General features: G+C 42.2%; 2 protein-coding genes across 2 annotated transcripts; both read left to right on the forward strand.

The window, feature by feature from the left end:
- LOC118413687 (agrin-like) lies at window positions 1–4,860 on the forward strand. Its single transcript, XM_035817214.1, has 8 exons — window positions 1–224; window positions 533–727; window positions 1,193–1,357; window positions 1,884–2,084; window positions 2,423–2,629; window positions 3,033–3,236; window positions 3,690–3,905; window positions 4,402–4,860. Exons 1-8 carry the CDS (start codon window positions 1–3, stop codon window positions 4,529–4,531), a joined length of 1,542 nt encoding a protein of 513 aa, XP_035673107.1. The 3' UTR covers window positions 4,532–4,860.
- A 1,447-nt stretch (window positions 4,861–6,307) lies between these two features.
- Window positions 6,308–11,387, forward strand: LOC118414920 (hydroxylysine kinase-like). The gene is made up of 6 exons (XM_035819258.1): window positions 6,308–6,583; window positions 7,106–7,231; window positions 7,679–7,809; window positions 8,905–9,079; window positions 9,497–9,706; window positions 10,329–11,387. Exons 1-6 carry the CDS (start codon window positions 6,361–6,363, stop codon window positions 10,577–10,579), a joined length of 1,116 nt encoding a protein of 371 aa, XP_035675151.1. The 5' UTR covers window positions 6,308–6,360; the 3' UTR covers window positions 10,580–11,387.
- The last annotated feature ends 5,395 nt before the right edge of the window (window positions 11,388–16,782 follow it).

Genomic DNA, 16,782 nt, shown 5'->3' on the forward strand with positions numbered 1-16,782 from the left:
ATGCATTACTCAGTTTCTTCTCAACTTCCCAGAGCATCGCAGGAAGGAAAACAACTCTACAAGGCTCACGATGGCTCGTGCAGCAGTGTCTTGGGCGGTGCTGCGTCACCTCCCGACTGTGAGGTCCACCCCTGCCCGCTACCTCCTCACGGGGAGGGGCAAGTCTGCGCCAGCGATGGACTGACCTACCAGAGTGACTGTGAGCTAGACGTGTCTGCCTGTCTGTGAGTCAGCTGAAATTATATGTTGTCTGTTTCAAACAAACAAACAAACAAACAAACAAACAAACAAACAAACAAACGAAAGAACGAACGAACGAACACAAACAAGCAAACAAACAAAAAGGAAAACAACCCGAATCATGTCATAAAAGTATGAAGAGAATAACAAAAAAACGAGAAAGGAAAACAACCTGAATCATGTCATATAAGTATACAACAATCTTCATCTCCTTTAAATATAGAACATTTGATACACTCTGTGGCTCTAATGAAATCTTACGGTTTATGATGGTTTTCATTTCCGCGAGCAGAATGGCACAGGACGGTCAAGAAGCACCAGTTAAGGTGCACGACGGACCGTGCGAGAGCGACGCCTTGCGGAAACTCTTGACATCACCAGACTGCGAGGTGCATCCATGCCCCCCGCCGCTGCCGGATGCGCAGGTGTGCGCCAGTGATGGGCAGACGTACCAGAGTGACTGCGTTCTGGAGGTCTCTGCTTGTCTGTGAGTATCTCTGGAATATGATGTGTCTGTCTGTTTGCTTGTTTATTGGCCTGTGTTTCCGTATGTGTTTGCCATGCGCCAGTCACGTTCACAACAGAATGACAGCAGACAGTCAGAGTTGCCAGAGTGACAGAGAGTGAACATCAAAGTTGCCGGAATAACAGGAATTGGAGATCTGAATTGACAGAATTATTAATTTATCAACCTTGTGGTGATAACTAATAGACGTTGGGATCATTGGTCAATGAAAGAGTACATTAGTTCAGAAGGGAGATATTGTTTTTGGTATGTCTGTGTTAATGTTGATCAAGACCTTCAACCAAGTAATGAGCTACAAGACATACGAGAAACTCTAGATATTTCACGGAGGTATGAGACCTTCGAACTCTTGTTGTTTCCTTATACATACAATGCATTGAATGGTTTATCAATACGTTGGCCAATGTGGTCTCTTCTTGTACTAAGCATGGTACAGAACGGCCAAGAGGCGCCTGTCAAAGTCCACAACGGTTCGTGTGGCGATGACTGTGACGTCCCTCCCTGCCCCCTCCCCCTTCCTGAGGAGGTTATCTGCGCCAGTGATGGGGTAACGTACCAGAGCGAGTGTATCCTACAGGTGACTGCTTGTCGGTAAGCAATACACATTTCTGTTCAGCTTTAATTACGAAATACTCTACATTAAAAACGCATGAAAAGCATGTTATATATATCATGTCAAATGGTACGTTTACACATATGTATCTCGACAAAAGACACACATAAATGCAAAAAAATGGTCTATAATTACAGAAATTGACAAACTTATTCCTGACACCCAAAAATCTCTCACAAAAAACAACAACAGAAGTTCTGCTTCAGTACCAAGGTCAGTCGCCAGGAGGCCACAATTCGACATTGACTTTCGTTTTACGAAGACCTATACCATTTGTAAAGGAGGTAATATATATAATGACAAACCCTATCACTTTTCATCACAAAATAACAGACAGGATATACTCCACTTTCATCTGCTTTGGACTTTTTGGTTTTGACGATTTCTGAATGCATGATATTTAGCTGGATGGTATGTTTGCCTAACACATGCTTTTCATTTTGCTGAGTACTTTTTTGTAGCCTTACTGTCCTGGTCTAACATGTTTCATTGCAACTTCTTCAGTTTGTCCCGGAACGGCCAGGAGGTTCCTCTGAAACTACACGATGGTCCGTGTGGAAGCGGCACTGAGCATGTTGAGTCCGAACTGCAGGCGTTTCCAGACTGTTTGGTCCACCCTTGCCCGATAGAGCCACATGCTGAGATCTGCGCAAGTGATGGACAAACTTACCAGAGCGACTGTGTGTTTGAGGTCTCCACCTGTCTGTAAGTAGCAAAACCTGTATTGTCTTCGTCGGGGTCCATGGGCGCCGCCATGTCGGATTTTGACGTCATGCCTGCTCCGTATAACTTCCTGCCAGGAGCGACATTGGGCGACTTTTCTTGTCGAAACTTATTTTCGAAACTTATTTTCGAAAAACCGATTCTAATCTATTCAAGAAAATTTGTTGTGGAGTGGTTACAAATGATTTCGTTGTTACAGTCATGGTAACATCCTTCCTTTGGGCAGACAAAAAACGACTTGAAAAAATAGACAAGTCCAATGACATTCCTGAAACATTAATATTATTGAACGGCTTCTTAACAATTCGTTCTGTCCCCAGCATGGCGCAGCAAGGAAAGGAAACGCCTCTGAAGGTCCACGACGGTCCGTGCGAAAGCGCCACCATGGGAATCCCGTCAGAAGTGCAGCCGGATCCCGACTGCCTGATTCACCCCTGTCCTGTGCCCATTCATGGCGACGAACAGGTCTGCGCGAGCGATGGACAGACGTACGAGAGTGAATGCGTTCTGGACGTCACCGTCTGTGTGTACGTACCAAATTCAGTGCAATAATTTTCAAAAATGAGTACCTATAAAAGCTACTACAATGTTTTACGTTCCACCTGTCTGTAAGTAGCAAAACCTGATTTGTTTTCGTTGGCTTCCATGGTTGCCGCCATGTCGGATTTTGACGTCATGCCTTCTCCATATAACTTCCAGTCAGGGTCAACTTTGGGCCTCCTAGCGACTTTTCCTGTCGAAACTTATTTTCGGAAAACTGATTCTAAGCTACAAGAAATCTAAGTGGAGACTTGGTTGTGTAATCGATATCCATTCTTCTGCCAGTTCTGGCAGACAAAAAACGACTTGAAAAATTAGACAAGTGACGTCCAATGACATTCCTGAAACATTATTGAACAACAGCTTCTTAACAATTCGTTCTGTCCCCAGCATGGCTCAACAAGGAAAGGAAGCGCCTCTGAAGGTCCACGACGGTCCGTGCGAAAGCGCCACCACGGGAATCCCGTCAGAAGTGCAGCCGGATCCCGACTGCCTGATACACCCTTGCCCTGGCACCCATGGCGACGAACAGGTCTGCGCGAGCGATGGGCAGACGTACGAGAGTGAATGTGATCTGGACGTCACCGTCTGTGTGTACGTATACATACGTACCAAATTCGATGCAAAATTTTCAAAAATGAGTACCTAAAGCCACTACCATGTTTTACGTTGGCAACGTTAGACTGTCTTCCCAAGGAGCTTCTTGGTCTTCCCTTTGACTCGTGACGTCAAAGTGAAGTATTCGTATCTGAACTATGTGCTAGTTGACCAGTTTAACGTGTCTGCATATGCTGTACTATTGTATTAATGTATTGCACATCGTTAATGCCCATAAGCATGCATAACAAGGACGAAATGTTCACCATGTCATTTAAAAATGTAATTTAGTGAATGGAAAGACGGTAAGAGACTGTACATTTTAAATGCAATATAATGTAACCTCTCTAGTAGTTTTCTACACTTCTATATCAGTTATATAACTCAATCCATTTACATGAGCATGGATATAATAGTTTATTGTCACCGACATTATTACAAAACCTCCAGAATGGCGACGCAAGGAGAAGAGGCGCCCATCAAGGTTCACGACGGACCGTGCAAGAGCGCCACTCCGCAAACGAAATCCAAACTGCACCTTGGTGCCAAGGTGGTCGACTCCGTCGAGCAGGAGGAGGATGGCGTTGACTACTGTGACCCTGACTATGTTTGTTCTAAGGAGTACAACCCGATATGTGGAGTAGATGGTAATACGTATGGGAACAGGTCAGCATTCATGAACAGCTTTCTTATAAATTTGTCATCGAATATAATGTCACTCGGTTCATCTGGGCCATGACAGTTCATATATGCCCTATATTACATGCATTAAGTGAGCGGGAAGTTGACCGCAAAGGTCAAATTTGACGAATTGGTAGAAAGTACAGTTCAGAGGTTATAGAATGAGTAGTCTTTTTCATGGACAATCTTTCGTCTCTAATTAATGACTCGTTCTACCAACTCTGTACTTCCTGCCTCTCCCGCAAGTCTGACTTTTCCATTGTTGTCATCTTCCCACTCACTTTATGCCAATTTATCGGCAGTGGATTCAAATAACTACGCTTACGGGCATGCATCCACATTATGGACCACATATATATATATATTTTTTAAACACTTGGACATGCGGCAAAGAATAGGTGCAGTTAATGGAAGCAAAGATACACTCCGCTAACTGTAATCAATGAAAACGTTAACGTTCTCATTCTTGTGTCCGGTGCAGGTGTTTCCTTGAGAAGGCGCGGTGTTTCTGGTCGCTGGCCGGGATGAACCTGTACGCGGTGGGGGAGGAGGGCATGACCTGTGCCGAGCTCGCGGTGTGGTGGGCAACTCGAGCTCCTCCGACCGGATAACTCCGCTAGATTTACCAGACTTGTCAGATCCTTAGCACCTAACTCATATGTGCTGTAAAATTGTAACACTAGCATGACAACACAGCCTCTACAGTCTACACTAACACGTTAGCATATACCCACTGAGCAATACAAACAGTGTGTGAAACTTCTTTGGTGAGTTCATTTGATATAATTTCTCCTGACTCACTTCTCCGAAAATATGCTGATTGACTAATTAAAAAGAAACACTCTGCGCTAGAAGGCACAGAAAGGGTACCAAACAGGATTAGTTCGACTATCGGTCATTCTTGAGAACACGAATAAAGTCCAAACCGCGAGCGGTCGAATACTGAGTCTCAGTGCTGTTGTTTTTCCATCTGGCCACGCATTATCCCGGCCACCTTAGTCAGGAAAACTCTTGCCTTTTCCGTTTTCTGACCAACCTTAGCCTTTTTGGAGGTTGGCCGCTGGCCGTGGCAAGTGACAAAAATTTTCATATCTTTCTGACTCTTATATTAGTAATGAAATTCAAAACAGACTTCCTGTATTTTACAATCCGTTCACAGATGAGGGATTTGAACAATTTAATAATATGTAAAACTGTGCATGAGACATTTTACTTTGTTTATTTTGTTGAATATCTCTGTATAATTACATAATGTTGAAAATACCAATGCCTGGTGCACTTCAGTTTTACATTGCTATAATTTGAAATCTTAAATGAAGAGAATCGCTACCTACCGACCCCATTGTTTCAGGATCTGAACCGGAAACACAACATTTTCCTTTGACCTTATTGTAGGACATTTCCCATGACTACAAACCTCCATAAGTCACATCATTACTGTGTTGAGATACCTGATTAAAAACAAAGAATAAATGTGCAATCATGTAGTTTTCCTTTCCCTGTGTAACGTTATCCTCAATTTAACAGCTTTTGCCCTTGTTTTCATTGTTTGTGAAGATGACCTTTTTCTGAAATGTAGGTTAGTTTTTCATCAGAATATTCATAGACCAGATGAACAAGTTGTCTGCGTTTCTACGATAATATTCCAGACCGGTAAGTGACACATTTGTAGCTCTTGTGACTACGATAGAAATTTACCGACTATATTAGGATACGCAAATCATGTCATCAGATTCGCGTGTGTGTGTAGGGGTGGGACTTGTGTAGGCTTGTGACTATCTAGGAGTGTTAACCTTGAATTTAAAGTTAAGTAACCGCTATGGATTTTCTATAGTATGATTGCAAATGATAAATCTCTATCGTTACTATATAAACTACAAACTACAATAAAGTGAGCTTCTTTTTCTACCGTGTTTGAGTTAGAAAGCTGACAGATTCTTTGCTCCAGATCAGATCTAATTCAATCATCCATAGAAAGAGAGTTAACCTGGACGCCCTGAAGTTAGCTAACATTGATAGCAAAAATATTACTTTGCAAATCACTATCATATCATAAAACGTGGTCATTCTAATTTATAAAACATCGCGGCCTCCTGCTTATGTTCGACAGCTAGCAATAGAAACTCCAATCCAAGTCCGTCAAGACAACATCAAACTGCAAATATTTGACGAATATGGAGCCACGCTCTCATTGGTCGAACGGCTAATTGTTATGCTTTTATTGGTTGAACTATCAATTGTGATAGACAGCCAGGATCGGTCTATTAGATCACCACGTGCACAATTAGCAGTTAACCAATGATAGCAAGGCAATCATTGGTTCGACCAATGGGAGTGTATCATTATAAACTATTTGGAGAATGCCCACCTCTATGTATGTGCAGCGGAGTGCAGCTGTCAGGTGCATCAGACGACTCCACTACCCGGGGTGAACAACAACATGGACCAAACAGATACAAGGACGACTGTTGAGAAACCCAGTTTGACAGAGGAAGAAGCAACGCAGCTCATAGAACGACGTTACGGATTCAAAGTTGAATCTCTGAGGCCGATGAATAGTTACGTCGATTTGAATTTCTATGTTAAAGTTGCTGACAACAATCTCTCTTGGCCCCATGGATACACATTGAAAGTTACCAACAGTACTTACTCCAAAAATGGAGGTAAGTTGGACAACTTTGTACGGACCACGATTTTAGTATTCAGTTAATGGCCCTGGCTGTACGTTATGCGAACAAACTGGTTCCAAGCACGACGTTGTACACAAGCTCACACGCATAAAGTTTCCTCAGTATTCGATTGACCACGTACAATAGAACTCTCGGCATGGCGTGGTGGCTGTGATAAGACAAAAATAATTGCATTCAGCAAAATGGGACATACGTTTCCAAATCTCAAATTCTATTTACTCACAAGACATAGAAATAGTTTCTTCCAACTGCTATTTAGGAGTGGTGTTTACAGCTGGGTGCAATTTCACTTGTTCAATTGTTGTCAGAAAAATCTAAGAACCTCTAGATGGATTGCAATGATATTTGGATAGGGGTTGGAAAGACGAAAGTCGGGGTCGATTTTGGCCCCCTTGTATGTGACCTTGGTAGTGTAGCATAACTTTTTCTGTTATCTTTTGTCCTGGGCATACTATGGGTTTCTTTAGTCAGACTTTTGTTCCTTCATACCCTCAGATTTGTTCGAGGCTCAGACGAAAATGATGACTTTCCTGGCACGCAAAGGATTCCCGGTTCCGCAGGCAGTACCCAACCTTCGGGGTGAGGTCATGAGTTTAGAAAGTCTTCCAGGAAACAACAACGGTAAGGATGGTTTACAACGACCATCAAATATCCTTTCATGTCATTCTCACTGAAGGTTGAACTGTAGTTTCCAATGCTTGATTGGACTTTGCGACGACCATCAAATATTCTTTCATACGATTCTCAATGGAGATTTAATTGTGAATGTTGAGCTGTAGTTTCCAACACAATAATTGGACTTTTTCTATTTTGCAACTTTTTGACCTACAAATTTCCCTCTTTGACAAGGAATGAGCAATCCACCACTGTCTGTGACGTCACGTTTTGCAGTTAGAACAATTTCTATCTAAATTCCTCGTGACAAAAAGGTTTACCTATGCTTCTCACTTTGTACATTGTGATCCAGTGTCCAGGCGACTTTATATTTCTGTTGAAAATTACAGTCCAACCTCGCTTCAGAATAAGATTTCCGTGTTGCTGATAAGTTTTGTCTCTCGTGCGATACAGGTCGGTGTTCTAAAAATATGGTGCGTCTTTTGACGTATCTACCCGGGAGCATTTACTACGATGTCCCTATGACCCTATCTATTGCCCATGATGCTGGTGTCTTCCTAGCCAAAGTACAAGAAGCTTTGCAGGTAAGTGGACGTGATAAGTCAAACCAAACAAAGTTAAAGTAGTCATCTGTCTCACGTTGTTCACAGCCATGTTCATCCATTGCCTTTAAGCTTGATACTTCTGATGACTTTGTGTATATGAACTTTTCTTTTGTCTGTAAGACCCAATGCATGTCACTTGTAAATTGCTGAATAGATAAAGGTTGGTCCGTTCTTTGGCAGGATGGGAGAGATCTGGTTCAAATTTCTTGTCGTAAAGACAGAACTAGAGAGAGTTAGAGATTCACAATGATGAATATCATCGATTTCTTGTTTGGATAATTGCGATACCCTGATAACTAGTACAGTAACGAGCTGCCAGGGCCCAAAATCTAATCATTTCAAGACCTACACACCTACCAAGACTGACTGACTGACTGACTGACTGGTTTATTAGCGCCAGAACTGTGCGCACATACATGTACATAACATTGCAGCCATACAAGGCTGAATTGGTGTATGATACACAATACATTTGTTAAAAACTTCATTAAGATTCATTTAACAATGACACAATGAAAGGAAGTGTGCTATTTTGGAATCTAGATGACCTGCATCTAAACTGTGAGTAGTTGTCCTTTGTACGTAGTTCCCTCCCATGAACACTACCCCGTTTCGGGGGTAACCAGCCAGAGAAAAGTGGGGACTTCGACACAGACAGTGCAAATTTCAAACAAAGACTGCGACGTCTCACGTACAGAGAAGCAAGTGACAGCTGTTCTAGGGCTCTGTCGTAGCCAACATAGTGTCTACCTAGAATTATTCTGCACGCCCTCTTTTGTACAGCTTCAATACACTTTGACTGGAGAGCGGTGAGGCCTGGATGCCACACAGGGCAAGCATACTCTAGCAACGGTCTTACAAATCCACAGAAAACAAGAGTTAAATCATTGTCACCAAGTCCATGTTTCTTAAGGACACGTACTAGGTATAGTCAAGACAATCCTTCCAGGCCTTCTATTAATCCACAAATAAACAAACAAACAAACAAACAAACAAACAAACAAACAAACATAAAAAACGAACAAACACACGCTGTGCTATAAAAACGTAACAAAAGCTCTATTTCCCTTGTAGGATTTCACCCACCCAGCACTCCACCGGCCCGACATGTTGTGGAGCCTGGCTAGCCTCCCCAGTCTGAACAAATACCTGTACTGTCTCAAGGATGAGTGGATAAAGGACAAAATCAGGAAGATGGTGCAAACCTTTGAGGAAAAGGCGTTGTCTCGAATTGATGAGCTTCTACAAGGTCAGTCCTTTACAATGCCAAGGTATAGCCGGTATAGCAGATAAGATTAACATGCTTGCAGCACCGTAGCATCTAAAAGATCGACTCAGCATGTCATACTGAACCTTTATTTACACATCTAATTTAGATACAAGCGTTATTTAAAGCTATCTAACGAGGATGCTTTACTTTTACTTGTCGATGGTTCTTATGTACTCTCTATCACCTTTTATGCTGAGTTACAATTAGGTTAAACATCAACCTCTCTGAGGCACGCTAAGTTGGCAATATAATTGAGGACGCCTACCACAGCTCACTGGTTGGCTACCGGTATACCGCCATTTTGAAAACGTATGTTGTACATCTGTGACAATCAGCACACAAACTATGATGTAAGTGAAAGTACGTTTTATCAAATGTTCTCTCTTTCATGATCAGGTGCTGTGCATGGAGACTTCAACGACCAGAATGTCCTCGTCGAAGAGGATCCCGCAGACCCAGGGAAGCACAGGATCTGCGGGCTCCTGGATTTCGACCTCATCATCTACAACCCGTACGTGTTTGACCTTGCCATCGGTCTGATGTATCTCATGTCTGTAGTGAGAGACCCGGACAACCCAATCACATTCGGAGGACACTTTTTGGCAGGTTAGAAGAGATCTTCTTCTACTCAATTCAAACAAGAAGGTCAGTAAACAGTGATGTATAGAAAGTGAGAAATTGCATGAAGTGGAATGAAATTAGTTCTTTTTTGTTTCCATCATTTTAGGCATACATGTAGATTAGGCGAAGGTGTTCATAATAATATACATGTTATGTAAATAAGGACCTTATTTGCATAATCACTTAGAAACTTTGTAAGTCCATTGTTTTCCATAACTGGACTTCAATAGATGTAGCACATTAATTCATGATAGGTGGAATAGACATCACATATGCAAAGGAAGGATTGATTTGCATAAATTATGCACAAAAATGTTAAACAGATTAGTGATAATGGTGGGAATTTTATACTTGGGACCTGCGTAAGTTTGTCAATGATGAACTTCACCGTGCATAAATTATGTAAATAAGTCATTTGCATCAAATTTCCAAAAGCTCTAAATATTTCATGGAGGCATAAAGTCTATTTGTTTTTTGCATTTATTGCAAGAATATGTTAACATGTATTGTCTGTGTTTTTATGAATCCAGGAAGAGTAGATTAATGGATTTCAAATAAAACATCGAACGTCATTCGATTTCTTTGATTGTGTTTTATCTATCTACAGGATATGAAAGTGTTCGCCCCCTGACACCAGTAGAACGGGATGTTCTGTACTACTGTGTGGTTGCCAGGATGTTACAGTCCTACGTTTACGGGCACCACACGGCCAGTATGTACCCAGAGAACAGAGAGTACCTCCTGGTCACTGCGGGGGGTCTCTGGACGCTCATCGACAGGTGGTGGGGCACCCCGAAGGCAGAGATCTACAGACAGTGGAGAGACATTCAGAAATCTATTCAGAATCAGCCTAAGTAGTGTAGTCATGCATAATGTGTTAATAGCTGCCTACTGCACATGATTTGTGGGTTATGTTAAAGATGAAGGAAACATTCATAATGTTGATTATGCAGGAGACGAACATCATGTTGGAGACGCTGTTGTGAAGAGATGGGATAGAATATAATGCAGCAATACTTCGCTTTCATGATTTTGATTACTATCTTGCTTTCCTTCGGTAGTGAAAAGTTCTTGTATTGACAGGAGGGCTGGAATAAGTATTTTGTAATTACCAGATACAGTAGTTTTCTATGAAAAGAGCTCTTGCTATGGTGCTATTGAAGATAGTGACATAAGAGGCACTCTCCCGTGTTGAATTGGAATACCTTCTACTGACACGGGCTTGAAAGGAAATTCTTGTGCCTGAAAGAAGGTTTGACAAATGGAAACATCAGAGTGATGTCCCGGTAGTTTCGAATTTTATCAGGATCAGCTGAGCTACTGGTTCCAAATGCTGGTAATACCCAGGTTCAATGATACTGGGGCACATTGGTTGGGGTTGCGCCCGTTTTTCGAAAGGGGCGTAGACTGGGGGTCCCGTACGTGTTGTTAGGGGGGCGAAGGGCTAGACCCCCCTCGCTGTAATAGTATACCCTGCTACTGAAACAACATAATGAAACTTTCTGCCCTATATGCTTAAAGGCACTTCAATGGTCCGAACGAACGAACGCTGAACTCAGAGCCATTTAACGACCGGACACGGACTATGAACACTGAGCTTCTTGCCCCACTATATGTGTTGTACCATATATGTGTAGTGATATATAGGTTGTTGGATTTATTAGTATTCCATGTAACATGTATTCTGTATCTGTATCTATATAACCGGTATAACCGCCCTTTGGCGTAACACACCAGCTTCGCAGGCACACTGTTATATTTTATCTGACCCTTACCTCCCTCATGAGAAGCGGCCTGCTGGCCGATTTGAACTTCACGTGAATAAATAAAAGTTCAATCAAACAAACAAACAAATTTACTGCAGATTTCATTTTCTTCCAGTCTTGATGACTTGTTCTTTACATGATATATGGCAGGGGGAGTTACAAATGGTATTTTGTAATTATAAGATACTTTTCTAGAGAAGAAAGGGCATTTTTTCATCGAATGACACCGCGTGTTTAGTTGAAATAGCCTCTACTGAAAGGAAATTCTTGGGCCTGAAAGAAGGTTTGCTTGACAGATGGAAACACCAGTGAGAGTGATGTTTAGGTAATTCAACTTTAGTAGCCTCATACAGCTGCGCTCCGATCCCCGTTCAAAATGTTGGTAAATGGGAGATCCAGGTTCAAATCATGTGTAGGGCATGTCTGTTGGGGCTGCCTTCGTATTTCGGAAGGGACGTAAATGGAGGTCTCCGGTTCGAGAAGGTGCCTCAAGCACGTTAAAGAGAAGGGGCTAGCAACTTTTTGTGAAAAATATACCCTGCTACTGAAACAGCGAGGAAAGTCTCTGACACTACAAAGGCGGAGGTATATCCAAGGACCGTGGATTGATGAACTCCACAGCTGTGGATTTCATCGGTAGAAGGATGATGAACTCCACAGCTGTGGATTTCATCGATATGTAGTGATGAAATCCACGGGCATTCCGCCGCTAATACTGACATTTGGCTGTGGACTTCATCAGTATGTAGTGATGAAATCCACGGGCATTCTGTCGCTAATACTGACATTTGGCTGTGGACTTCATCAGTATGTAGTGATGAAATCCACGGGCATTCCGCCGCTAATACTGACATTTAGCTGTGGACTTCATCAGTATGTAGTGATGAAATCCACGGGCATTCCGTCGCTAATACTGACATTTGGCTGTAGACTTCATCAGTATGTAGTGATGAAATTCACGGGCATTCCGCCGCTAATACTGACATTTAGCTGTGGACTTCATCAGTATGTAGTGATGAAATCCACGGGCATTCCGCCGCTAATACTGACATTTAGCTGTGGACTTCATCAGTATGTAGTGATGAAATCCACGGGCATTCCGTCGCTAATACTGACATTTGGCTGTGGACTTCATCAGTATGTAGTGATGAAATCCACGGGCATTCTGTCGCTAATACTGACATTTGGCTGTGGACTTCATCAGTATGTAGTGATGAAATCCACGGGCATTCTGTCGCTAATACTGACATTTGGTTGTGGACTTCATCTGTATGTAGTGATGAAATCCACGGGCATTCTGCCGCTAATATTGACATTTGGTTGGCTGTGGATTTCATCAATATGTAGGGGAGAAATCCACGGGCATTCCGTCGCTAATACTGACATTTGGCTGTGGATAGTAAAACGCCCTTTCACTAATACGTTTACACAGACTAATCTATTTTAGCTGATTTATGTCAATCGATTGTGTGATACAATATTAATACAGATACCATTTGTAACAATTTGAATTGATTGACTATACAGAGCTAGAAGTACGAAAATGTTACTTTGAAAGTGATTTGCACAAAGCTAGAATGGCTTTATTGGATCGTGGAGTATATTATTTGACAATACTAGTAAACACAACAGACAGAGCCTCCAACAGACTCTAACCAGAACATTACAATGTCATGTAAAATATTTCTGGTACATTTCTAAGTTAAGCTGGATTCAAAAGACAAACACCTTTACTTTGTGCATCATATATTTTAGTCGCATGTTTGTGACTAGTGACCTTCTGTTTAATGATCGAGTGCAGTCTAATAACTGTTATCAGACTGCACGTCGATTAGCAAATGAAATGCAACCCCTTTATTCTCTTGTAGACAATTAGAACCTGGGCCAAAATACAATTGTAAGTCATAATCGTAAACCCTTACCACCCAAGCCACAAAGCACAACATTGGGAAGCAGTGCAGTTCTGATGTATACAGTCTGTTGGTTTAGTATTGTTTGTGATTGATTGAAGAACAAAAGAGCATAATAAGCAATTGGCCTTCTCTGGCTGGGAAAGTTGTCTTGCTAAGCAAGAAGCTTTTATCAATCTTGATAAAAGCTCCTTATGCTAAGGGACCAAGAACCCGATTTCCACCTTCCTTCATACAAGGCACACATTCCTAACTTCTTTTCATTTGTAGATGAAACACAATTAGAACAAACAAGTAGCGTAAGAGGAAAGTTACATGGCTGGAATAAATGTGTAAACATTACAAAGTTTGGACATGACTTTACAGGCGGTCTCACAGCGCCACCTATCTACACTGGTTGGTATTGGAACATGTCCTTCAAGTCGTACACAGTGTGATACTGTGCTGGCCGGATGTTTGCGGGCATTTTTAGCATCTTTCTTGAGAGAGTCAATACACTCCAAGCAACTCTGATTTGCAGGGTATAAGTGCGTCTTTATTCATTAGAATATTTCTTTTATATGTCTTTCTTTTCATTTGTATTCAAAGACGGATTTTGTACATAAAGATGTATTTCTTGTTTGGACAAGCCTTTTTGTCGCAAGAATGAGGATCTAGGAACAAGAAAGTTTTGTGTATCCTTTAGGCTGGTGTATCTTAAGAAGAAAAGCGCCGTTAAACGGCTGAAATCATCATTGCAGGTAAACCCGCATCCACAGGAAGGTTTTCTTTGTAACAGGGTAAATAACTAACCTCAAGAAGGTTTTCATCCTCCTTGCTAACCTTAAGTTTAATTGGACATCAAACGCTGGTCAACTATAATTATGCCATGGTTAGATTGATATAGTGGAAGATTCATACCACCACACCCATACCCCGCGTCCCAGACAGGTGATGGAGGGATAAGGAGATAAGGAGTGCGGAAAGTCTCCATCCCTGAGCAGAGAGCGAGGCGAGTACTTTTCCCAATCCATAAGAAATTAGAGAGGATGGTTGGGTGTTTAGGGTAAAGATACCTTCTTCTTTATATCTCAACACCCTCATACCCTTCCTACTGTCCCTAATTGACCCGACTTTAATTTTCGCCTGTTTCTGCCAACCACCTTTTTATCTTCCTCCCCAAAGTCAAACTGTGCGCCTTTTTTGTGATAATATCTTTCCCTTTTATACCCATGCACTCATTAGCATACGTGTACATTTGCATAACTCCTCTGATTGGTTACCCTCCAAAATTGAGTTAACTGACCACCTGTCTGTGGCGCGCGGGGACAGATGTGACGCTGTGAATAGTACACAAAGATTATTCTGTCTCTTTGCATGCAGTTCTGGTCACCACTGGCTGAGCTTGTCCAGGTAGACCCACGGGCCAGAGCTGACACATCGTCTTGTTGGGAGACTCGTGCAGTAGTTTCTAACACCACAGCTTATGATGGGCACCAACCTCTTCTGTACTGCTGTTCACGGGGCATGGAAATACAATGTCAGCAAGGCCACGGCAGGTAAGTTTTATGGATGACGACATCATTAATTTTAAACATGTAGCCATGACCGTAGTTGTAGAAGGGAAACTAGTTCGATGTACATGTAGTAGTCTTCAGACTTTGTGCATCGATCTTGTATGGCCTGTTTGATGTGATACCATCCAAGTTAGTTTTGACCATGACGGATGCGGGTTTTCCTGCAATGATAATTTTAACCGTTGGGCGGCGCTTTTCTTGTCTTTGCCATAGGATGCACTCCCTTGGCGAAGCAATCTTGATGCTGTTTCACGGTCCACTCTGCAATGACGAGAAGACATATCCAAACCAGGTAACATCGTTATTGTCTGAAGAGTCAAATTAACCTGATGATATCCCTACTAACTGCTATAATCCAAGTTTATTTTTAGTTGAAAAGACGCCCTCTTTAGAGTATCAATCTATTCATGTAAAACTACAATCCATATGTTAACAGTTGCAGAAGCTTTATTCTTTGAATCAACGTTTGAACCTCATTAATAAAATAGAACCATAGACATTATTAACAAAGGGGCACAACCTTAGAAGATGAGGAACACGTATAGACAGCGGAAGTTGTAACATTCTATTACAATCTGGGTTCGTATGATTATCTTAGAGACGTATAAGTGACGGCCCAGAATTGCATGGAATGGCGCAGGATGGTCCACAAGAGACGTTGCCTTGATGCAGACCACTTGACACAACGATGAAGAGACCTTATCAAGTATCAAGTAAGTCAGTATGATTATCTTACGGTTATCTGACGTTTTTTGTTGTTGCGAGTTACTGTGTGAAGGAAAGACAAAGTTATGTTTTAGATAATTGATGTGACGTGTCATAAAAGCGCGACTTGAGCCCCTAACGTTTTTCTGCATCAAAAACCAGGATCATCCCCAGTCCATTCTACTCCACAGCTGCATAACAGTCGAGCCTAACGATTTTCTCATCGCATCAATGTGTGCAGTTACAATAAACCTGCTTCCATCAAACATAAATCATAGCATGAAAGTTCATCTGTGTTGGTAAATGACATTGTGGAAAAGGCTAAAGCTTTACGTCCAACACCAAATTGAATTGGGACTTACCCAAATTTTCAGCCGACTCCGTCAGCCTTGTTCACGGAATGGACCCGTCTGCTGTAGCTTCCGGACGTGACGTCAGGGACACACGACTGCAGCAGAGGGTCGTAGATGCCAGATAACCTGTGTCGCCCCCCGTCTCTGTTCAACGTTGGACGGTGGGCGCGGATGTACACAGCCTCCTTAACTCCTCTTGCAAAGAACTCCGGCTCCGAGTCAAGGATTTTGACTTTCTCAAGTGAAACTGAGTGTCCTGGCGATTCAATGTGTATATGTTTGGATACCTCCGAGTTAACAGAACTTGGTCGTTGGTGTTCCAGAAATCTCGTTTTTAATGCGCGTTCTGTTTCGCCGATATATGATTCCTTGCACTGACCTTTGTTTGTATTACCTTGGCACGGTATGTGGTAGACCACTCCACATTTGTTCTCTCTGGGCGTTTTGTCTTTAGGAGATACAAGTATTTTCCTTAAGGTCTGGGTCGGTTTGAAACAGGTCTTGATGCCGTATTTTCCGAACGTCCTACGAAGTGCTTCGGAGATACCCTTGGAGTACGGTAAGACCACTAACCCCTTGTTGGGTTTGGAGGAAGTGGATTTCTTTGTTTCTAATGATTGGGGTGGTTTAGGAGTAGTTGCCTTTTCGATGGCCCAATCGGGGTATCCACACAGTTTTAGGGACTGTATCACATGATCCTTCTCCTCCTCTTTGTCCTGGGGATCAGTGATAATGGTTTCAGCCCGATGGAATAGGGTGCGATACGCCTAT

The sequence above is a fragment of the Branchiostoma floridae genome, chromosome 4, assembly GCF_000003815.2.
Source record: "Branchiostoma floridae strain S238N-H82 chromosome 4, Bfl_VNyyK, whole genome shotgun sequence".
In the NCBI taxonomy this organism is placed as follows: domain Eukaryota; kingdom Metazoa; phylum Chordata; class Leptocardii; order Amphioxiformes; family Branchiostomatidae; genus Branchiostoma; species Branchiostoma floridae.